The sequence below is a fragment of the Sciurus carolinensis genome, chromosome 11, assembly GCF_902686445.1.
Source record: "Sciurus carolinensis chromosome 11, mSciCar1.2, whole genome shotgun sequence".
Classification (NCBI taxonomy): Eukaryota; Metazoa; Chordata; class Mammalia; order Rodentia; family Sciuridae; genus Sciurus; species Sciurus carolinensis.
Window position 1 is genome coordinate 121,844,225 of NC_062223.1, and position 24,333 is coordinate 121,868,557.

A 24,333-nucleotide genomic window follows, 5' to 3' on the forward strand; every position below is an offset into this window, starting at 1 on the left:
GTGAGACCCTAAATGACTCAGTCAGACCCTGTCTCTAAGTAAAATACAAAAAAGGGCTGAGGGATGTGGCTTAGTGGTTAAGGGCCCCTGGGCTCTATCCCTGGTACCAAAAACAACAACAAAAGCCCTGGTCAGAAGAATATTTCCAGGTCTTTATATCTTTCTTTTAGAGTAGTGTCCCCATCATCCTCTTAAGTTACATGACTCTCCCTCTCGATACTTTTGCAGTTGTAGATATTGAATCAGACTTCACTAGCAAGTGGCCTAGATTTTATTGAATAAGTCTGTGTTGGTTCAGATGATAAAATGGGCTAGGATAGTTACCGTATTAGATTTGAATATTTCTCAACTTTAAAAGGAACATCGTTTAGGCAATCCTCTGGCTCTGCCAACTCTGCTTTCTCTAACTTCCCTCTTCTTGCAACAGTAAAATAAAAAAGAATATAGCTCACAACATTAGACTCTGTGGGAATTACCAGTGGATCCTAGAAATTTAGAAATCAGGTGGGGTGTGGTAGTGCACACCTGTAATCCCTGTGGCTTGAGAGGCTGAGACAAGAGAATCATGAGTTCAAAGCCAGCCTCAGCAATTTAGTAAGGCCCTAAGCAGTAAGACCTTGTCTCTATAAGTAAAATACAAAAAAATGCTGAGGATGTGGCTCAGTGGTTAAGCACCCCTGGGTTTAATTCATGGTACCAAAAAAAAAAAAAAGTTTAGAAATCAAAGTAAATGTGATTTGCATATTAGTAATTCACTCTTTCAACCATACACTAAATATTTATTAAGTGCCTACAAGGCAGTTTTTTAAAAATATATATTTTTATTTGTAGATGGACACAATACTTTTATTTATTTATTTATTTATTTATTTTTATGTGGTGCTAAGGATTGAACCCAGTGCCTCACTTGTGCTGGGCAAGTGCTCTACCACTGAGCTACAACCCCAGTCACACAGGCACAGTTTTAGGCATTTATTACGTGTCAAACCAGACATAGTTTTAGGCATTTATGAAGATGGGAAAGAGTTTTGCTTTTTTTGAGTTTACATTCCAGATGGGGGAAAACATATAAGTACATAAAAGCAGTTTCAGACAATATACACTTGTTGTGAAGGTAAAAGTGGATGAGCGATTATTTATAGAATAGAAGGATACCACTTGAGTTTGAGTGATTGGGACTCTGAAGAAGTAATATTTTGAGTTGAGATAAATATGACAGAAAAGGGCTGGGGATATAGCTCAGTTGATAGGGTGCTTGCCTAGCATGCACTAGGCCCTGGGTTCAATTACCAGCACCACCAAACAAAACAAAACAAAAAAAAAGGTAGATAAGACTGTCTCCTGAAGGTCTAGGACTAGAACATCCCAGGAAGAAGGAGTAGCAAGTATGATGAATGTGTATGGGTTTGGGGTATAGTAAATAAGGGATAGTGTAGGAAGCTGAGGTCCAGAGGTAGGATGGGACCAGGTCACACAGGGCTTTATAGGCCTTCAGAGCTGTGGATTTAGTAACATGATCCAAGTTATATTTGAGAAAGCACACCATGGCTATTATAGGAAAAATTGATCATGGGGAAGAAAGAAGGGAAACAGTGACACAAATTAGCATGCTTATAATTTGGCAGGCTAGAGATGATGGTGGGTTGGGTTACGGTGGGAGTTATGTACACAAAAGCAGGTAGATGAATATTGCCTTTATTTTATTTTATTTATTTATTTATTTTGTGGTGCTGGGAATCGAACCCACGGCCTTATGCTTACAAGGCAAGAACTTTATCGACTGAGCTATCTCCCCAGCCCTGCCTTTATTTTAGAAGTATAGTCATCAGAAAGTGCTGGTTATTCTTGTTCTATCTTTATTTCCTTTTTTGTCCTATCTTTATCAATTAAATGACTTCTTAATATAAAAATTGACTTTTTGAAAAAGTTGGACTTTAGCTATCTTTTATTTAACTTCTCAGAGTTATTTATTTATTTTATCTGGGTGATATCAACTTAAGGAATGTTTCCCTGTTGCCACACCCCCAACACACATATAGTCTAGATGAATTTTCTGTTACTAGAAATTTAGGTTGCTTTCACATTGTCACAGTTTAAAATATATCATTATTTCCCATATGTATTTGCACCCTTATGGGATATATCTAAGGAAGAAATTCACATAAGTATTGCTGGATAAATAGAATGCACTTTTCAAAAAAATTTTTTTCTTTAGTTGTCAATGGATCTTTATTTTATTTATTTATATGTGGTGCTGAGAATCGAACCCAGTGCCTCACACATGCTAGGCAAGCGCTTTACCACTGAGCCATAACCCCAGCCCCTAGAATGCACTTTTTGAAAAATATATATCTTTAGATGTTGATGGACCTTTATTTTATTCACTTATATGTGATGCTGAGAATCAAACCCAGTGCCTCACACATGCTAGGCAAGCACTCTACCACTAAGCCACAACTCCAGCCCAACGCACTTTTCCATCTAAAGTAAAATAGATCACTAACTGTGGTACACTGTACAATGAAATACTATAAAATGATGAGAACATATTATAGCTATGAGCAACAACAATGATAGATCTCAAAAACGTGAGAAGCTGGACATAAATGGAATAATTCCATTTATTTAAACTTCAAAAACAGTAAAAGTATTCCTGTTAAAATACTTTTAGAATAAAGTATTAGTATAAGGATAAAGTTAGAAATCTGGGTAATGGAGTGGTGGTAAGAGATTGTGATGGGTTCCTAATCATGATACTGGCTAAACAGGCATATTTACTTTTGAAAATCTCCCAAAATATACATTTAGGACTTATGTATTTGATATATTTTACTTTGCTCTATTTACCGTCTTAAAGTCCATAGATTAAACTAAATGGTGCTATTAGATTAAACTAAATGGTGCTATTATTTTTACTCTGATAAAAAATGTAGAAACTCCTATTTCTGCATAATCTTGCTTATAATTGGTACTACATTTTTTTCACCTTTACCAATTCGTTGACTTAAAATAAAAAAGGGTAAGTTGGGCATGGTGTCACACACCTGTAATCCCAGAAGCTGGGGAGGCTGAGACAGGACGATTGCAAGTTCCAGTTTGATAAGAATGAAACAACAGATAAGATTCACTTTTGGCACATAAGAAAACAGGTAAATATTCTTTTAAATTGGAGCAACTGAGGGCCTAAGGAAATTAATGAGACCCTGTCTCAAAAATAAAAAGGGCTGGGATTGTAGTTCAGTGATAAAGTGTCCCTGGGTTCAATCCCAGGTCAAAAATAAATAATAAAATAATAAAATAAAAATTAAGTGTGGGGTTTTCGAGAGGTCCTCTTATTTTATTGACATAAAACACAGTTCACAGTATTTCTTTTTTCTGTGAAATGCCTGTTAAATCTGAAAAAAAAAATTACTTGAAACTTGAAAATAGACACAATAAACATAGTGCTTGATAATGTACTTCTACGTAGAGAGGCAATTTTTAAACCTCTGTCCAGTAAAGTTGGAAATGATTGCTGTTCCAGTTAAACAAGTGACCCCAGAAATTATAGTCTGTGATTTTTGTAGAATATTAACCAGTCTGATGCCTAACACAGCAATCTTAACTTCTCTTTGTTAAATTGTCTTTATGTCTTCTTAAATGCTCTTTGGACATTTTACTAGCTTCCTCATTAAGTAATGAAGTAAGTCTTTTTTCTGGGGGGTTTGGTACTGGGGTTTGAACCAGAGGTGCTTTACTCAACCCTCAGCCCTTTTTATTTTTAATTTTAAGGCAGGTTTTCATTAAGTTGCTTAGGGCCTCACTAAAATGCTGAGGCTGGTCTTGAACTTATGATGCTCCTGCCTCAGCCTCCAGTACTGCTAGAAATACAGAAGTGCACCACTGCACCTAGCTGAAGTAGTCTGTTTATTTTTCTGTGCTGGGGATTGAACACAGGGCCTCATGCGTGCTAGACAGGTGCTCTACCATTCAGCTACATCCAAACCTACATGTCATTAGAGGGCAGGTTAATTCACAAGTTGGCAAACATAGAGTCAGATACAATTGTTGAATGGTCCCTGCAATTGCCACATTTATTTTGGTAATTGCCATATCCTTCTGGAAATAAAGACTTTCATCTTGACCCTACTCTTACTCATTATTAAAATTCCCTACACTGAACCATAATGCAGAAATAAGACCAAAAAATAAAACAAAAACTCCCTCTGGATACTTACACTGTACAGTCACTCGCACCACACAGCTTTCCTTCCCAGCCTCATTGCCTGCTGTGCACTGGTAAAGCCCAGAAGAAGACATGGTGAGATTCTGCAGCAGAACTCGGCCAGGGTTGTTGTAGTCTTTGATACAACAGAAAGAATGACATTAGGCACCCCCCTAGTGACAACATCTTTATCTCTTATTGACTAGGGCATCATTGACCTAAGATTCTTTAATACAGTTTGATAAGAATGAAACAATAGAAAAGGTTCATTTTTTTTGGCACATGAGAAAATAGGTAAATATTCTTTTAAATTGTAGTATATCTGCAAAGTTACAGAAGATTGTGGATATATAAGAACTACTAAGCAAGACAATTAGATATGGTGGATTTATGTAATGTTTTTTCCTTACTTCTTTTACCACTTTTATATGGCATTTGAAGAAAGATTTTCTGCCCTAGTTTATGGATTAAAAAATGGAAGTTCAAGAGGTTCCAGTGTATTCAAGGTCATATAGCAAGCTGCTGACAAAGCAGATTTAGAATTCATGGGCACAGTACTATCTTATTGATGCAGTAGACTGGTAGAAAGATGACTTACCAATTCTAGATTTGGGAGGCAAATGTTCATCCTCTCCCTCTTTCTCCCGGATTCGCTGCCAGTAATACACAATGGGCTTTGTGCCAGAGGATGACTCACATTGCAGAGTCAGGTCACTTCCTTCTGTCAGGTCTCCTTCCAACTCACACTTGGGCTTAGATGGTCTCACTGCCAAAAAAAAAAAAAAAAAAAAAAAGTGCAATGATTCAAAGATTCTCTGAACACCACATTCAACGAATAAACTATGTCCAATTGAGTTGTTTCTTCAGCCATTCCTTATGGTTCACTTTTGAGTTGGGATTCAACTAGGCATGGTTTACATTAACCCTCTGAAGTCAACCCACCTTATCCACCCCCTGCCACACACACATACTTCGAGCTGCTACTAATGGTATTGTAATTTTTAGGGGCTGCCTTAGAAACAACCACATCGTTTCTCAAAGAAGAGAAATTGTTATTTATTGGAAATTTTCGGAAAGTTAAGTGTGATTTTATTGATACTGAAATAGAGATAGAAGATCATTAAATTGGAAGTAAATAAGTAGAACTTAGTAGGTTTTGCTATCAAAAAAATAAACTGGGTGCCATGGTAATCCCAGTAACTTGGGAGGCTGAGTCAGGAGGATTGTAAGTTCAAAGCCAGCCTCAGCAACTTGGTGAGACCCTGTCCCAAAATGAAAAAATTTAAAAGGCCTGGGAATATAGGTCAGTAGTAAGATGTCCCTGGGTTCAATCCCCAGTATCAAAATAATAATAACAACAAAATAAATTTGAATTATCTCTGAGAGATTTATAATAATAATAATAACAACAATAAATTTGAATTATTTCTGAGAGATTTAAGATAAATATAAGGAAGCTGGACATGTAGCTCAGTGGTAGAGTGCCTGCAAGGCCCTGGGTTCAATTGCCACCACTACCAAAATAAAATAAAATCCATATAAACACTAGAGGCTATTTTAATTTTGTAATGGGCTACCATAGAAAATGTGGCTAAAATACAGAACGTAAATGCTTCTTTGCAGGGAACTGGACTAGGTGACCTCTAAATGTATAATAAAAAGTACTGAACACAAAGTTTTGTACCACCATGATGTATTTGCTTATCCTCCCAGAGATCTTATTAGGATGTGGCATTTACCTTGGCATCTTGCCTTACCTAAGACTTTTAAGATGACGTGGCTCCACACATAACGCCCTGAATTCTTCACCTTGCAGGTATACCTGCCCTCATCACTGGGTTTTAGAGGCTCGATCTGCAGGGAGGCATCTCCCGCCAGGAAATTGGAAGCAAACGCCACTCGGCCCTTCTGTTCCTCAGTTAAGTTATTGTAGACATGACGACTGGAGTAAGTGATCACCTGTGGGACAGGCCAAAGCAGAGTCAAGCAGTGTGGCTTTCAGCCTTCCTCTCCAGCTGATGTCAAGATGAAGAAAGGGAACATTCCCGATGATGGCCAAGCTTGGGGCTGAGTCTAATGGTCCAAGATACCTCAGTTCTGAATAACAGTACAATGCATCTTGTGTAGGCCTTTCTTCTTCCATGAATAATGTATCTGTAGCATTTAATTACAAGCTGAACATGTGACTTACAAGGTACTAATTATTTCATGCTTAGAACCACTCCATTTTATGGGTTCAGAATTCGTGTTACATACTGAGGTTCACACATCTAAGTCACAGAAAGAAGTGTACAGCTCTATATACTCTCAGCATAGAATTTTTCTGGAAGGGTACACAACAAATGGTATCAATAGTTGACTCTGAGGAGAATTGAGGGGACAGAGAATTAGAACAGAGACTTCCCCTTGCCATGTAAACCTTTTTCTATCTGTGGTATTTTCTAACACTTGCATGTGATCTCTTCAGAGTAGACTACACTCTTTGTACTAAGAGCATCTTGGTGCCATCTAGTTTAGTTCTTACCACAGTTTTCCCAAGTAGTTATTTTTTTTTTACCAAATAGTTATTATTCCCATTTCATAGACAGGTGGCAGAACCAGAATTTGAACACGGGTCTTTGAATGTCATCTTGTTCTTACATACTACAGTTACCGCTCTCCTTTCTTTTCCCTCTTGCATTCATTTAGCCCATTAACTGTTCTTCCATAAAGTTTAGAAATGGAGGAAAAAGAGTGAAACTGAAAAGGCAATCTATTTTATTCTTATAAAAGTTAAGAGTCTTGGTGAAGGGACTGGAGGTTAATGGTTATAATTCAAGTCTGATACGAAGGCCTTCATTGTTTGATTTTCTTTCCTTTTTTGACTTTAATGCAGTTTAGTAAGAATAGGTAGGAAAAAATATGTTTCTTCCTTTCATAAAATTCACATGAGCATCATGCCTTTACTTTCTCAGTTAGGAGGAGCAAAGTTTTGATTTTTCCCAACAGGAAAAAAAAAAATCTTGATTTTTAGTAAATTGTTGTCTGCCTCTAGTTCTGTAACCATTCCCTGGGTTTTCTTAGTCTATCACTCCTGTTAGTCACAGAAACCATGATAATCTAGTCCATCAAAGCCACATAACTTTAGCTTTGTCCTCTCTGCCACTCAGCAATCCTATTCTTAAACTCATTTGACTTAACCATCAGCAAACATGGAGATTCCTCCATGGGTCTAGAGGAAGTCACCCAGATGAGTAAAACCCTCTTCTCGTCTTCAAGTAATTTATAATCAAGTGGGCTTAACAAGGAGAGAGATATAAACATAGAAAAAAGAAAAAAACAAGAAATGATTTACTGGAAATAGTAGCAGGGAGAGTGGCCCTGAAAAATTGGTATTTGAATCAGGCTTTGGAAGACGAGCAGACTAAATAATACAAGAGGCAGGAAGGGCTGGAGGGAGCATTCCAGATACATAGAATGACACTAAAAAAAGACATACAAGCATATGGGAGCCTCCCGAGCACATTTCTGGCTGCAGCTGTCTAAATTGTTTCACTCTAAGCCTTTAACCCCTCCTCAATCATGTGATGCTCTGCAGTTCATCAGATGCTTTTCTGAAAAGATTTAAAGCCATCCAATGAAGTGTTCATCCATTCTCTCTCCATTATTTCCAAACTCTTCAGTACCATCATCCATTTTGCCCTTACCACCTGAGAAAAATGTTTTCTCCCTTCTCTGCATATCCTTTTTCCTCAGCAAATATTTACTGAGCTTGTGTGTCAGGCACTATGCCCAGCACTGAGAAAACAAACAGAAATGAGACATACATAGTTCTACCCTGAAGAGCTCCCAATCCTGGGGGGAGAGGAAGAGTGGGGGAGAAGAGTGTAAAAATACTGAACAGTATAATTAATAATATACTTAAAAGGTTCTCTCAATATGTCCTCTCATTTCAGTATCACCACTATTGTGTCAATTCTCATATCCTTATCTCTACCCCAGCATATTTCTGAGCTCCAATTTCCTCTTCTTTGTCTTCGTCTTTGCCTTCCTCTTTTCCCCTGCCCCTGTTCTTCTACTTCATGAAGTCTTACCCAGGCTGACCTCCAACCCTTGGCTCAAGCGAGCCTCCTGCCTCAGTCTCTGGAGTGGCTGGAATTACAGACCCATACCACCACCCCGGTCACGAACTCTATTTTCACATTTCTAGCTCCCTGGCTGCTGTGTATTTCTTTCCACTCCACTCTACCCTACATACTGCCACCCAGTTAATCTTGTTACTATAAAACACACATTAGCTCTTTTCTAGCTCAGAACACTAACAGCTCCCCACCACCTCTGAATGATGACCAGACTCAGCTGAGGATCCTCAAAATGACCTCTGCATTTTGGTCCCAATCTCCTTTTATTCTACTTCACAGACCAGTGCGCATCAGACTACCTCATTTCCATTTCATCAACAGGAGTTGTGTTTTTGTGTGCTCACTGCATTTTTCCACTTAGATAAAAGTCCTTTTTTTCCATCTCTCCACAACCCTATTCAACTGAACGTGGCAGCTCATGACTGTGATTCCAGCAACGCAGGAGGCTGAGGCAGAAGGACCACAAGTTTCTTGGCAATTTAGTGAAACCCTATCTCAAAAAATAAGGACTGGGCTGGGATGTAGCTCAGGGGCAAAGCGTCTGCCTTGCATTCCCAAAGCCCTGGGTTCAACACCCAGTTCCAAAAGAGACAAAATAAATACATAAATAAAAAGGACTGGAGGTGTATCTCAGTGGCAAAGAGTCCCTGGGTTCAAAGACCATTACTGAAAAAAAAAAAACAAGAAACAAAACAAAACAAAACCCTCTTTGTTCTTTTTTGTTTGTATTTCTCTTTTCATTTTTTAAGTTTTTATTAGAGCAGTTATAGTTATACATAGTAGCAGTGTTCATTTTAACAAAGTCATGCATACATGGAATTTTATTTACTCCATTCCACTCCACATTTTCCCTTTCCTTCCCTTGTCCCCTCATTCATTCTTTTAAGTCCCAAATCAATGTTGACTTCTCATGACACCTTTCTTGATATGACACTCGGACTGAGAAGGGTCTTTTATCTTTGCTCTCACCTGTAACATTCTTTTTTCTTCTTTTTTTTGCAGTGCTGGGGATGGAACCCAGGGCCTCACGCATGCTAGGCAAGCACTTTGCCACTGTGCTCTGCCCCTCATCCATAATATTTCTCTGAGACCTTTTTTTGAACTGGGCCTTGAATCCAGGTCTTTTTTTTTTTTTTTTTTTTTTTTATTTTTTATTGTGAACAAATGGGATACATGTTCTTTCACTGTTTGTACATAGAGTAAAGGCATACCATTTGTGTAATCATACGTTTACATAGGGTGATGTTGGTTGATTCATTCTGTTATTTTTTTCCCCTTCCCCCCACCCCTGAATCCAGGTCTTGTGCATCCAGTTTCTGCACCATTTTTATTTGACAAGGAATTGTGGAAGACTTTTAAACCAACAAACAGGTTGCTGGATGTATTTTTGATAATACTTCTGGGTTATCTGATTTTATATACAGCTCTTGTTTTTGTCTTTGGTTAGAATGCTTTACAATTCTTCATTCAATAAGTACTTATTAAAAACATACACTTTACTTGGCACTGTACTAGAGATGATAACAATACAAAAAAATGAGTAGTGTATGTGCTAAAGGATAACTTTTTTAAAAACAAGTAAAACCATGATTTTCGTATACACAGACAACAAACATATGTCAAAGATCTTACTAAACAGTGAGATGTTACAACCGGTTCAAATGAGAAATGGGACTAAAAGGGATTCATATTTTCTTTGTACAAAAATCATTTTCTTTGTACAAAAAACAAACGTTTTTTGTTTGTTGGGTACTGGGGATTGAACCCAGGGGCACTTAACCACTGAACCACCTTCCCAGCCCTTTTTTAAATTTTATTTGAAGAAAGGATCTTGCTAAATTGCTTAGAGCCTCACTAAGTTGCTGAGGCTGGCTTTGAATTCCGGATCCTCCTGCCTCAGCCTCCCGAGTCACTGGGATTACAGGAGTTTGCCACTATGCCTTGGTAAGCCTTTTGATTCTAAAAGGTGAATGCCCTGCCCCAAGATGGATCTCAGAATTTGGATTGTAACCCAAGATTTCTAGAGATGAGTCCCTTTCCTTTTTCCTGTCCCCTTGCCCCAAACATGCAGCTTTCCCTTCCCCCTTCTCTATAACTTGCAGCTCTTATTGAAAAGAATGCAGAAATTCAAGACAAAATACTGTTTTGATGTTTTGTTTAAGGCTAAGTTTTTACTAAATGCATTTACTGTACTTTTCAGAATATTTCTTAGCATGAAATGATGTTCAGGAGGCACCAACCAAGGGTGTATGTGGAGTCCATTGTAATCCGGACCATCACCTTTGACCCCTACTCTCACATCTCCATGCCCTCACCTAGTTTTCAAACCTCATATTTCTTGATTCTGAACAATGTCCTCTGGTGTGTCTTTGGCTTTGATCATTCAGTCTTCTGAAATTGTAACAGGGGTCCACTTCATGCTGTGAATATAGCCCTTGCTTCTCAGCCACTGGGGCTTATTTTAAAACTGACATTTCTTTTCCCCTTCCTCTTCTGCTTCTCCCCATACCTCACCACGGGCGAAGCAAGATTAACCTTCTTCTCATCCTAGGCAGAGTTATCTGTCCTTCAGCTCAAGGACCGCAGGAATGCAGGAATCCAGATTTTAGGACTGGCACCAGTGGTTCAAAAAATAGTTCTCTCTCTCAAGATTTCAAATGAATTTTGACTGCTGACAGGGCAGAACTGGAGTGAACCTTTGGAACCCCTCTTTAAAAGCCCACCGTTTCCCCTGACAGGTAAAATCACAGCCTCTGAGACAGGAGTTCATTGTGTGTTCTCCTTTATTAGTAAAGCAATAAAACTTCTTTTTCCTTTTTCTCAAATTCTTGTCCTTGTTATTGAACTGGCATTGAACAAGGACTGAACTTTCAGTATCAAAATGTCTCTATTTTTGCCTGAACAACACCTATACAATATTTTGTATGTAATCTCATGGGGTTCCCCAATTAGAATGGTGGCTCTCTCCTTCAAGTGTCAGTGTGTTGGACTAATCTTTACCACAGTGGTTAGTACATTCAAGTAGGCCTGGTTCTGTCTGCTTTTCTTCTTTCTCCCCCAAATTCTGTCCCAATATTTAATGAAGAAAAAGGGAGACAACATACAGGTAAGCATCTACCATTTTGGAAAATGGAAATTAAATTGTAAGACAATCTTATAATTAATCATTATTTAATATGAGGATTTCACATATACTTCTTGCAATTTTTGTTTGTTTTGTTTTCAACACACTTTGGATCCCAGATGCTTGTTTGCTTCTTGCTGTTCTCGATTTTATATATATATTTTATGATAGGGGATTGAACCCAGGGGCATTTTACCATTGAGCTATATTCCCAATCCTCTTTATTTTTTAACTTTGAGACAGGGTCTCCCAAAGAAGATCTCGCTAAATTGCTGAGGGTGACTTCAAACTTGCAATCCTCCTGCCTCAGCCTTCAGAGTTGCTAGGATTACAGGTGTGTGCCACTGCACCTGGCTTTATTTCATTTTTAATTCTAAGAAAGATAGTGCTGAGACTAAGTTGTTCAGTGCAGTGTGATGGAAAAGCAACATCAATTTAATTCTTTTGCAAACAAGCAAAAAATAAATTAAATATATGAATTACAGCTGTTGTGGGGCTATTTGTTTTATGACATTCCTGGAGGACAGGACAATTTGTTAGGCCTTGTATGGAACAGATGGATCAGCTCGACTTTCTGGCAGTTGCTCTGCTGTGCTGTGGCCTGTTTAGCAATTCTAAAACTGCTTTGAATGCAGATGAATGCAGGTCTCTCTCTGTTTTAGATTAGAATTTTTCTTGTTCAAAGCCAAAGGGAATAGGGAAAGAGTAAAGTACACTAAGGTAGGCACGTAGATTGGAACACCTCTGTTCTAATTTCTCAATCTGAAAAATAGACAAGATTTCTATTGTGTGATCTGTACTGACCTTGGGGGAGGTGGTCACTCTTATATTGGAAATTTAGTTGTTTCCATCCCTAGAACCAGTAAGAAAGCTCTGGAGTTCTAGTGGCCAAGATATCAAAGCTGCGATTCAAATGTTCCTGAAACTGCCTACCCACCCCCAGATGTTCCCTGCCTACTCTGAGCATCCTAGACAAAAGGGATGAAAACATTTCTTTTCAGTTTGAAATGCAAAGCTAAACTTGGGATCTGCGTCATTGGTTAGGCCTACTTTAAGCATCACATGTAATCCAACCCTTCCTGTCTTTTCTTTCTTTGCCACCCTCACTCTATTGTCAACACCTTGGCAGTTATAAAGTTCTGGCAACTTCTTTACCCACTATTTATTATCCCCATCTTGGGATCCCAACTACCCATGACTGATGTGTAAGCTTTTATTGTATAGGATGAAATTTTTCAACTGATCTTGCTTTCAGTTGAGTTTCCTTTAAATTAGTATGTCAAACAGTGTCAGAGTGATCACACTAAAATGCAGATATGTTCTTTATATTCTTAAAGTCCTTCAAGAACTCCATGACATTATAGGAACAATGCTAAGTTCTCTGATATGGTAAACAAAATCTTCCATGTTCTGGCCTGCAACCTCTGTGACCTCATACCTTACACTCCACCAATACTAGTTGCTTATGCTTTCCTAGAATTTTCCATCCTTTGTGTTTATGCTCTTGTGATTCCTTTAAGGTTTCATTACCTGCTATCAATCGCTGTACAAAAATATTAAATGGGAAATTCCAGAAATAAGCAATTCATAAGTATTAAATTGTGTACCATTCTAAGATCTCTGCAATCCTGTTCTGACTTGCTTAGGATGTGAATTGTCCCTTTATCCAGCCTATCCACACTGTAGAGATTACCCACTTGTTAGTCACTTAGTAGCTATCTCTGATATCATACAGTTGTTGAAGTTTCTCAGTGCTTGTATTCAAGTAGCCTTTATTTTACTTAATAATGACCCCAAAGCACAAGAGCAGCAATGCTTGGAATTTGGATATGCAAAAAAGAAAACATAAAGTGCTTCCTTTAATTGAAAAGGTAAATGTTCTCAATAAGGAAAAAAAAAAATCACATGCTAAGATTACTAAAATCTTTGGTAAGAACATGTTTTTTTATCTGTGAAATGGTGAAGATGGGAAAAGAAATTCATGCTAATTTTGCTGTAGCACCTCAAATTTCAAAACTTATGGCCAAAGTGCTTAGTTAAGATGATAAAGGCATTAAGTTTGTGTCTGTATACATAGAATTCTCTGTATCTGTGGTTTCAGGCATCCACTGGAGGTCTTGGAATGTATGTACTGCAGTTAAAGGGGGAAACTGTATTCATCTACAGACAATCCCCAATTTACACTGGTTTGATTTCATGATTTTTTGATAACTTTAGTAGAAACTGTAGTTCAAAGTTTAAATTTTCATGCTTTGCTAGGCTATTGACATGTAGTGTGATAGATACTCCCTTGAGATGACAGGCAGCAGCAGCAAGCCATAGCTCTCAGTCAGCCGCATGATCATGAGAGAAACAACTGAGACTCTAGAGTGCACTATCTTACTAAGCAAGGATTTCTTGTAGGTTAGCAGTATTAAGTGCATTTTTAACTTCCAATATCTTCAACATACAATTGTGTGTATATAAGCCTATTATAAGTTAAGGAACATCTGTGGAACACTGTGACTGGAAGATTCATGTCATGATGATTGTCATGATGATTAGTTTTGAAAATGACCCTTTATATATTTATATAAAGTGTATGTATTGGGGGAAATTCAATAGTTTTTTATTAAATTTGACTAAATTGATTTTATTTTTATTTTTAATTTTTTAAAAAATTTATAGTTGTTGATGGACAGCATGCTTTTATTTGTTTATGTGGTGCCAAGGATCAAACCCAGTGCCTCACACATGCTAGGCAAGTGCTTTGCCACTGAGCTACAGCCCCAGCCCCTAAACTGATTTTTAATCTTTCACAAGTTCCACTAATGCCAAACATTTTGCTTCACCGGGGTCTATGCAGAATTATTTCTGTCTAGAAAAATTTTCTACCTATATTTTCCTTATTTTCCACATGACATATTTTGCTTTCAAATTATTTAAAAATAATATAGGTAGTGGTTAACAACCCAGACACTAATGTCAGAGCGCCCAATTTAAACATGCAAATAGGTGACCTTAGGCAATTTGCTCACTTTGTATTTGTGTTAGTATGTGTGTGTTCATGCACACAAACATGATTCAGTTCCTTATTTGTTTTTGGTTTTTATTTTGTTCTTAGACTGGGGATTGAACCCACTAAGATTTACCCAGTTCTTTTTTCTTTTATTTTGAGAGTTTTGCTAAATTGCTTAGACTCTTGCTAAGTTGCTGAAGCTATCCTTGAACTTGTGATACTTTTGCTTCAGCCTACCAATTTGTTGGGATTACAGGTATGTGATCCTACCACCATCTCTGGCTCAGCTCCTTATTTGTAAAATGGGCCTGCTAATCCTTGTCATGAGGTTTAAATGAAAAAAGATAAAACATGCTAAACAGATTTGTATCTGGCATGTAGCTAATATCCCTCCTTCCTGCCCTACTTTCTTTCATCCATTCTTCCACCCTCCCTCCCTTTGAAATTATAATAATAATTATTATTTGGTACTGGGAATTGAACCTAGACGTACTTTACCACTGAGCTACATTCCCAGTCTTTTTTATTTTTTGAACACAGGGTCTTGCTAAGTTGCTTAGGTCTGACTAAGTTGCTGAGGCTGACAAGTTGTAATCCTCCTGCCTCAAACTCCCAAATTGCTGGGATTACAGACATGCACCCCCACACTTAGCTTCCTTCCCAGTTATTGAATGTCTTTGCTGTAGGCCTCCAGAAGGCAGGGATTATAATGGCTTCTTTATTATTGTATCCTGGTACCTAGTATGGCATACAGGAAATGCTAAATAAATTTGTGTGATCTGAATGATTGAATAAATGACCATCCCTACTGTGAAGTGTCAATGAAGATAAATAGGGAATTTTGTCTACTCAAAGTTCTATCAGTAAAAAAAAAAAAAAAAAAAAAAAAAAAAAAGTTCTATCAGTGCCTTTTGAAATCAACATTAACTCCTTCACCCTCATATTTACTTGGATATATAACCAAGCAAGTCTTTTTATTTTTTTATTTTGGCAAATGAAAAAAACCTAGGTGAAAGTTAGATGTGTAGAGTTGCTAAAAAGGAAATTATTCAGTGATCCTTGTTAAAGATGATAAGTCAGACTTCATTCAAGGGGAGGGGGAAATGGCAATAGGTATAGGGACCACTACAATGGGATCTTAGAATGGGGAGAAAGATTGGGCTGAACTCTGACTCCAAAATGGACAAGTGTGGTTTACCCAAGGAACAGGGTAGAGGTCAATGGATGGAGAAGTATTAAGAAGAAACATTAGGAATAAGGAAGTCTTTGACTCAACACTTAAAAGAATTATTGTTGAAGGCAGGCCAGGTGATAAGATGTTGAAGGTGGTCAGACAACAAGGTTGAGAAATTTTCACTGAACTGACTTGGCAGGATTCTTGCTCAAAATGGATTTTATAAGGACAGAAGAGGAAGTCCAAAATCAGGCCTAGTCAGGAACTTGACTCAAGTATGGTCAAAAGGGTATTTACCAGGTTCTTGGATTTTTACTATAGGAACATGGTTCTTATTTACTTCATTCAGAACTGAGAATATCATGTCTAGGATTGACCAAGAAGTTGTTGGAATAAACATGTTCAGGTTAAGGTGACCTTGCTCTACAGAGTACAGATCATCTCAAGATGATGCTTGATGAGAACAAAATGACAATCAGGATCAAAATAACAAGGTGAGGTAGACAGCTACTTAAGCATATTAAACTCCAGCAGTGGTCCTGAAATTAATTTTTAGTGAAAACCTTAGCTTCTCCTAGCATAAATCATAGTATGAAATGAGTAATATAGATACAGAATAGGAAAGGAAAACTTCTATTTTTTACAAGGAAAAGAAGCAAAGATCTGAAAAAAAGAAGAAAAGTCTAAAATCAGTTTCCCTAAGTCAGCTTTTTAATGCTGTGACCAAAATACCCAACAAGGATACTTAGAGGAGGAAAAGTTTATTTTGGCTCACAGTTTCAGAGGTTCAGTCCATGGTGGGTCAATTGCCTTGCTCTGGGCCTAAGATGAGGCAGAATATTATGGAGGAAGGGCATGGTGCCGGAAAGCTACTCAACTCATGGCATCCAGGAAGAAGAAAAAGAGGGAAAGTGTACACGGGAGGAGGGCACACCTCCAGTGACTCACTTCATCTAGCCATGCCCCGCCTGCCTAGAGTTACCACCCAGTCAGTCCATTCAAACCAGTATAGGCTGATTAGGTTACAGCTCTCACAAACTAAGCATTTCACCTCAGAATATTCCTGCATTAACACAAGAACTTTTGGGGGACAACTTACATCCAAACCATAACACAGATTCTTTAAAATCACAAACTTCTAAACAAAAATACACACTTTCAACAAAAACAATAACAACAAAAACTCAGAGTGCCTGTAATCCCAACAGCTCAGGAGGTCAAGGCAGGAGGATTGTGAGATCGAATCTTGCCTCAGCAACCTAGGGAAGCCCTAAGAAACTCAGCAAGACCCTGTTTCTAAATAAAATATTTTAAAAGGGCCGGGGATGCGGCTCAGTGGTAAAGCGCACCTGGGTTCAATCCCTGGTACAAAAAAAAAAAAAAACTAAAAAACTAAAAAGTAACAGAGGTGAGATAGTAGTTATGGTAGGAACCTCAGTGAAGAAAATTGCTGTGGCTGTGTTGGAGACAAGGCAGAAGAGTAACAGTGGTAGCTTACTTAGTTATCGTTTTCTAATTACAGGCAGCCCAGTGGATACTCTGAGCACTTTGGGAAACTCCAGAGGTATGGGAAACCAGAGGTCCTTTATGGTCCTATCCAAACTGAGTACCAAAAACCCAGGGTCTGTTCCTTTATTTTCCAGCTCCAGAACCAATATCAGTTCTCTTGCTGGCCAGTTATATATGTGGGCATCATTTTCAAACATGTCCTGTACTTGCTTTTCTGCATTGCATGTTATTTGTTATATTACATAATCTTTGGAGCCTATAAATCATGACCATGTGTGAAGCCGAGGCATAGACAGATGGAAGTGGTTTAAGAGGAGGAAGAGGAGCAGGCCTCCTAAGAGTTCTAGGCTTCGGGTTCTGCCCATTCAACTAAGGGATCACGCTGGTACATCTTAGTTCCCTTCTTAGGCAAAGATGCTAATAGTGCAGATTCCCTCCCCAGGCAAAGGTCAGATGACTAATAGTTTTGGCTTGCCCTAGGAACATACAGTCTCCTATGCTCACAACCCAAACACCCTTTAGATATAAGTGAAATGAAAAAGTGATTCAAGCTCTTTCAGGCCCAGTGAAAAAGACATTGAGACTGAAGTAAGGGGACAAGGGAGGGGGCAGACTCTAGTCAGGTGTATACTTACCACTTTTTGGTTTCCTTCATTATCAGTGAGCAGCCATTCAATATCTAGTGTGTCTTTTTCTGGAAGCCCCAGCTGATGGTGGCAGGGCAAAGTGACCTTTTCCTCTGCCACTCTCTTGATCTCAGTGTGAGTTCCCAAGGTTCCAACATAGTAGGAAACTGGAAAAGGGAAATCTTTAATGAGTAATGCAGAAACTGGATGGCAATGCATGGGGAGCAAATATCACAACAAAGTAATTATTGGATGTTCCTATCTGCAAGATGCAGGTCAAGGGTTTGGGGAAATCCTAGATGAGAAATACTGGATGTCCTATTATCTCACACTGAATCCTCTTTTAATGGAATTCATCTATCTTTTTTTTTTTTTTTTTTTTTTTGGTGATGTTGGGGATCAAACCCAGAGTCTCACATAAGTTAGGCAAGTGCTTCTCTACTGAGCTACATTCACAATCCTCATTCATATTATTTAACCTCCCTGAATTACATTCTTCTAGTGCTCGTCTCCCTTACGAGGAGGTTTTTTGGTTGGGTTTTTTGTTGTTTTGTTTGCAGTTCTGGGAATGGAACCTAGGGCCTCACATGTGCTAAGCAAGTATTCTGCCACTGAGCTACATTATCAGTTCTTTTATTTATTTATTTATTTTATTTTGTTTTGAGACATGATCTTGCTAAGTTTCAGAGGAAGTTTGTAATCCTCCTGCCTCCACAGTATCTGTGATTACAAGCATGTGCCACTGCACCCCGCTCTTACTGTTGTTTTTTTTTTTTTTATCAACAGTAAAATGTCTCAGGTCAACAACTATATCTTTTGATCTTCTTCCAAAAGGATGATACTCATAGAACTCATGCACTAATTGCCCAGTAACTTTTTATTTGTTTGTTTGGCATTTGGATTGACCCTAGGGACACTTACCATAGAGTTTTTTTATTTTTTTACTTTAATACAGAATTTTGCTCAGTTTGCTTAGGGCCTGGTTAAGTTGCTGAGGCTGGCCTTGAACATACAATCTCCGTACCTCAGCCTCCTGAGTCACTGGGATTAAAGGTGTGTGCCACCACACCTAGAACAAGTCCTGTTCTTTAAGTTGTAGACTCAAAGTCACTTGAAGTCAAAACAAAAACAAAAACTAAACAAAAATAGAAACTTAGAAGTAAAACTTGCTGTTTTGCAAATGAATTCCTGACCAGTAGCATATATTTAGAAGGATAAAAAAAGACAACTGATTTTAAGTCCTCTGGGTATAAACTGAGGAGGAGTGGGATAGCTGGGTCAAATGGTGGTTCCATTCCAGGTTTTTCTGAGGAATCTCCATATTCCTTTCCATAATGGTTGCACCGGTTTGCATCCCATCAGCAATGCATGAGTGTACCTTTTCCCCACATCCTCACCAGCGTTTATTGTTGCTTGTATTTTTGATAAATGCCATTCTGATTGGAGTGAGATGAAATCTTAAAGTAGTTTTGATTTGCATTTCTCTAATTGTTAGAGAATATATTTGTTGATCAATTGTATATCTTCTTCTGTGAAGTGTCTGTTCAGTTCCTTAGCCCATTTATTGATTGGGTTATTTGTTGTTTTGGTGTTAAAATTTTTGAGTTCTTTATATATCCTAGAGATTAAAATCAGCATACTACAGTGATGCAGCCACATCAATGTTTATAGCAGCTCAACCTACAATAGCTAAAATATGGAACCAACCTAGGTGCCCTTTAACTGATCAATGGATAAAGAAAATGTGGTATATATATATATATATATATATATATATATATATATTCCATTATATATATAATGGAATATTACTCAACTTTAAAGAAGAATGAAATTAAGGTATTTGCTGGTAAATGGATGGAGTTAGAGAATATCATGCTAAGAAAAATAAGCCAAACCCAAAAAAACCAAAGGCGGAATGTTTTCTTCAATAGGCAGATGCTAATTTGAAATAGGGTGGAGGGATAAGAAAGAATAGAGTTACTTTATATTAGGTAGAGGGGAGTGAAGGGAAGAGAAGGGATATGGGAATAGGAAGGATAGTAGAGTGAAACAGATATTATTACCTTATGTACATATAGGATTGCATGACCGATATGATCCTACAACATGTATAATCAGAAAAATGAGAAATTACATTCCATTTATATGATATATCAAAATGTATAAATGCATCCTACTGTCATATACAACAAATTAGAACAAATAAAACATTTTTTAAAAGACAACTAAACAAATATTGTAATCTAAAGGGAAATTATTCATGATCAAAGAACTATGCAAATTTAGAGAAGAGAAAAAATATAGGCATTTGACTATAGGATTTAAGAAAAACTTAACTCTTTCAAGGGTTTTGTAAATGTTAGAAATACTGTATGCAATTCACCCAATGTGGTGTTTAGCACTTGGTGTCTCTAAATGCAAAGTAACTGATTATATTAGTAAGAAGGCGATGCCAGGTGCCATGGTGCCTACCTCTGTAGGCTGAGACAGGAGGATCCCAAGTTCAAAACCAGCCTTAGAAATGGTGAGGCACTAAGCAACTCAGAGAGACCTCATCTCTAAATAAAATACAGAACCCAGAACCCTGAGTTCAACCCCTGATACCCCTCCCCACCAAAAAAAAAAAAAAAAAAAGAAGGTGGTATTTCATCAGGGCATGGTGGCCTATGCCTATAATCCTATCCTCAAGATACTCAAGAGGTAGGAGGATCACTTGAGCTCAGAAATTTGAGACTAGCCTGAGCAATATAGTGAGACACATTCTCAAAAAACACAAAAAAGGCCCGGTGTGGTGGTGCACCTCTATAATCCCAAGGGCTTGGGCGGCTGAGGCAAGAGGATTGCAAGTTCAAAGCCCGCCTCAGCAATTTAGCAAGGTCCTAAGCGACTTAGTGAAAACATGTCTCTAAATAAAGTATACAAAAGCGCTGGGGATATGGCTCAGTGGTTAAGTGCCCCTGGGTTCAAGCCCTGATACCAAAATAAATAAATACATAAGTAAATATATAAATAACACAGAAAGGTGGTATATTGACATGGGCGTTGGCAAATTAAATTCACCTAGATAAGAATAAAGCATGAGAAAAGGTGTTGAGATGCGGGGAGGGGAAATTATGGTAATAGAGGCAGATTGGGAAGGAGGATATCGGTAATGGTAATAAATAGTTTAGCTTGGCTGATGTGAAGAATAAATGTGAAAAGCAGTAACAAAAAACTGGAAAGGTGATGGGGCAGTTTATGTGATAAAAGGCCTTGCCTGCCACAATGGGCATAGTGACATAATTCCTGACTTTGCTTGAGGTAGACTTAGGAGCTGTATGTAAGAGCACACAGTGAAAGTGGAGATACTGAGGCATGCTTTTGTGAAAAAGCTATTAATTGTTTTTCAGTTGAGAGATAGGTGGTAAAGGTGGTAAAAAATAAAGGACAGATCTGAGAAGTAACGTGGACGTCAACACTATCGAACAGAGCAACTAGAGTTAAGAAGATGAAAAAGAAAAAGGATTTGAAAACATTGTTTTCAAGCTTGTGTGACTGGTAGGATTGCATTAGTAGTACTAGGAAAGCTAACCGCACGATAATGAGTTTTATTTTGGGATGAAGTGGGGAGGGTAGACACTGAGTCTGGGTTTAAGTTCATTGCAATATCTAGACAGAACTGTCCTTGAGGCCACCCTGAGCACTTTCCCTGACCATAGCCCCTCTCCCTATACTGCAGAAACCCATGCAGTTTCCCCGAATAGGGCCCACCCTGTTACATTAGAGGAAGTTGCATCACCCAGGCTCCAACACCATGCTAGATTTCCAGGTCACTCCTTAGACTCTTACTAATGACAGCTTACTCTCTCAGACTTCTTTGTAGTACAAGAATGCCTCCAGGAACAAAAGAGCTTTTAGAGAGAGCTCCGTTTCCCTTAGTGACATGTTGTTTTGTTTCTCCAACTTCTATTTTCCATTCTTTCTAGTATCATGTCATATGATTTCAAAATATGAAACAAATCTTTCTATCCAAAATAAAACTTCAAGTTACCCCATTTGGATCCTGGATTCTCTATTCATACAATATCCTGTTGGCCAATAGGAAGTCAATTCCACTTTCCTTCCTTCCTTCCTTCTTTCCTTCCTTCCTTCCTCTCTCTCTCTCTCTCTCATTCCCTCTCCTCTTTCATCTTTTTCCAGCAGTGGTTTCCTATAAGCAACCTAAGACTTGGCTATAGACTCGATGTTTATGTCCTCACCCAAATGCCTGTGTTGAACCTTAACCCCCAATTGATGGTATTTGAAGATGGGGCATTTGGGAGGTGATTAGGCTATGAGGGTGGAGACTTTTAGAATGCAATTACTGTCAATAGTAACAAAAATGGCATGGTATTGGCACCAAAATAGACAGGTAGATCAATGGTACAGAATAGAGGACACGGACACAAACCCAAATAAATACAAGTTTCTCATACTAGACAAAGGGGCCAAAAATATGCAATGGAGAAAAGATAGCCTCTTCAACAAATGGTGCTGGGAAAACTGGAAATCCATGTGCAACAGAATGAAACTAAACTCCTATCTCTCACCCTGCACAAAAATCAACTCACAATGGATCAAGGACCTCGAAATCAGACCAGAGACCTTGCATCTTATAGAAGAAAAAGTAGGTCCAAATCTTCACCTGTTGGCTTAGGATCAGACTTCCTTAACAGGACTCCCATAGCACAAGAAATAAAAGCAAGAATCAATAACTGGGATAGATTCAAACTAAATAGCTTTCTCTCAGCAAAGGAAACTATCAGCAATGCAAAGAGAGAGCCTACAGAGTGGGAGAAAATCTTTGCCACTCATACTTCGGATAGAGCACTAATTTCCAGAATCTATAAAGAACTCAAAAAACTCTACACGAAGAATACAAATAACCCAATCAACAAATGGGCTAAGGATATGAACAGACGCTTCACAGAAGAAGATCTACAAGCAATCCATAAACATATGAAAAAATGTTCACCATCTTTAGTAATAAGAGAAATGCAAATCAAAACTACACTAAGATTACATCTCACCCTAATTAGAATGGCGATTATCAAGAATACAAGCAACAATAGGTGTTGGAGAGGATGTGGGGAAAAAGGTACACTCATACATTGCTGGCGGGGCTGCAAATTAGTGCAGCCACTCTGGAAAGCAGTGTGGAGATTCCTTAGAAAACTTGGAATGGACCCACCATTTGACCCAGCTATCCCACTCCTTGGCCTAAACCCAAAGGACTTAAAATCAGCATACTACAGAGATACAGTCACATCAATGTTCATAGCTGCTCAATTCACAATAGCCAGACTGTGGAAGCAACCTAGATGTCCTTCAGTTGATGAATGGATAAAGAAACTGTGGTATATATATATACAATGGAATATTACTCAGCCATAAAGAATAATAAAATTATGGCATTTGCAGGCAAATGGATGAAATTGGAGAATATCATGCTAAGTGAGATAAGCCAATCTCAAAAATCCAAAAGTCGAATGATCTCACTGATAAGCGGATGATGACACATAATGGGGGGTGGGAGGGGGGCAAGAATGGAGGAAGGAAGGACTGTTTAGAGGGAAAAGAGGGGTGGGAGGGGTGGGGGGGAAGGAAAAAATAACAGAATGAATCAAACCTCATTACCCTATGTAAATGTATGATTATGCAAATGGTATGCTGTTACTCCAAGTACAAACAGAAACAACATGTATCCCATTTGTTTACAATAAAAAATTAAAATTAAAAAAAAAAAAAACCCAGAGAGTTCCATGGGCCCTTTCACCATGTGAGGACACAGAAACAAGATGGCAGTCTATGAGTGAGAAAGCCCTCATCAGACATTATGTTTACCAGCACCTTGATTTGTGTGTGTGTGTGTGTGTGTGTTTGTGTGGTGCCGGGGATCAAATGCAGAGCCTTGCACATTCTAGGCAATAACTCTATGTATGAGTTATATCCTAGTCCTCTAGTACCTTGGTCTTAGATGACCAAGAACTGCGAGAAATAAATTTCTGTTATTTATAAATTACCCATCACTGGTACTTGGTACTACGAGACTCCAAATTCATCTTCTCTCCTCTTTTCTATTAATTTCTTTTATTACCTGGCTAAGTAATGCTCTGGCATTGCTCACTTAAATCTGCAGTATTAAAGACTAATTAATTGATGTAACAAAACACTGGATCAATTAAAAATTTATTCCTACAGGTCAAATGCTTCAATTAATTCTTCAGTTGAACAGTTTTTCCCTATCCTGTGGGTCAAAATCCCAGAGAAGGAAACGGGGTGGGGTGGGGGTAAGTATTGTACATACTACCTATTGACCAACGATTGGCTATTTGGAAGTAATTGGTGACTATTCCACCCAAATTTTGCAAAGAATAGTTCAGCCTTATTTCTACCATTCTATTTGATTCAGGGGCTGCCTATAATAACACTCAGCCTCTCCTTGGTTTCCAACTTTCTCAGGTTAGGCAGAATGATCCCAACTTTAGTTTTGAGTCACCTCTTATCATGCATATCCCAAACATTGAGTTCTGTTGGAGCAAATGTAAAGCAAAAT

The 24,333-nt window shown here is 38.2% G+C and overlaps 1 protein-coding gene across 2 annotated transcripts in view; it reads right to left on the reverse strand.

Annotated features, from left to right (window-relative positions):
• The window catches only part of Clmp (CXADR like membrane protein), a 94,992-nt gene that overhangs the window by 4,359 nt on the left and 66,300 nt on the right, over positions 1-24,333 (reverse strand). For both annotated transcript variants that reach the window (XM_047515731.1, XM_047515730.1), the window contains 4 exons: positions 17,766-17,923; positions 5,962-6,163; positions 4,803-4,970; positions 4,218-4,340 (listed from right to left, as the gene is read on the reverse strand). In XM_047515731.1, the coding sequence (XP_047371687.1) occupies positions 4,218-4,340; positions 4,803-4,970; positions 5,962-6,163; positions 17,766-17,923 (651 nt within the window). The remainder of the gene's footprint in view (positions 1-4,217; positions 4,341-4,802; positions 4,971-5,961; positions 6,164-17,765; positions 17,924-24,333) is intronic.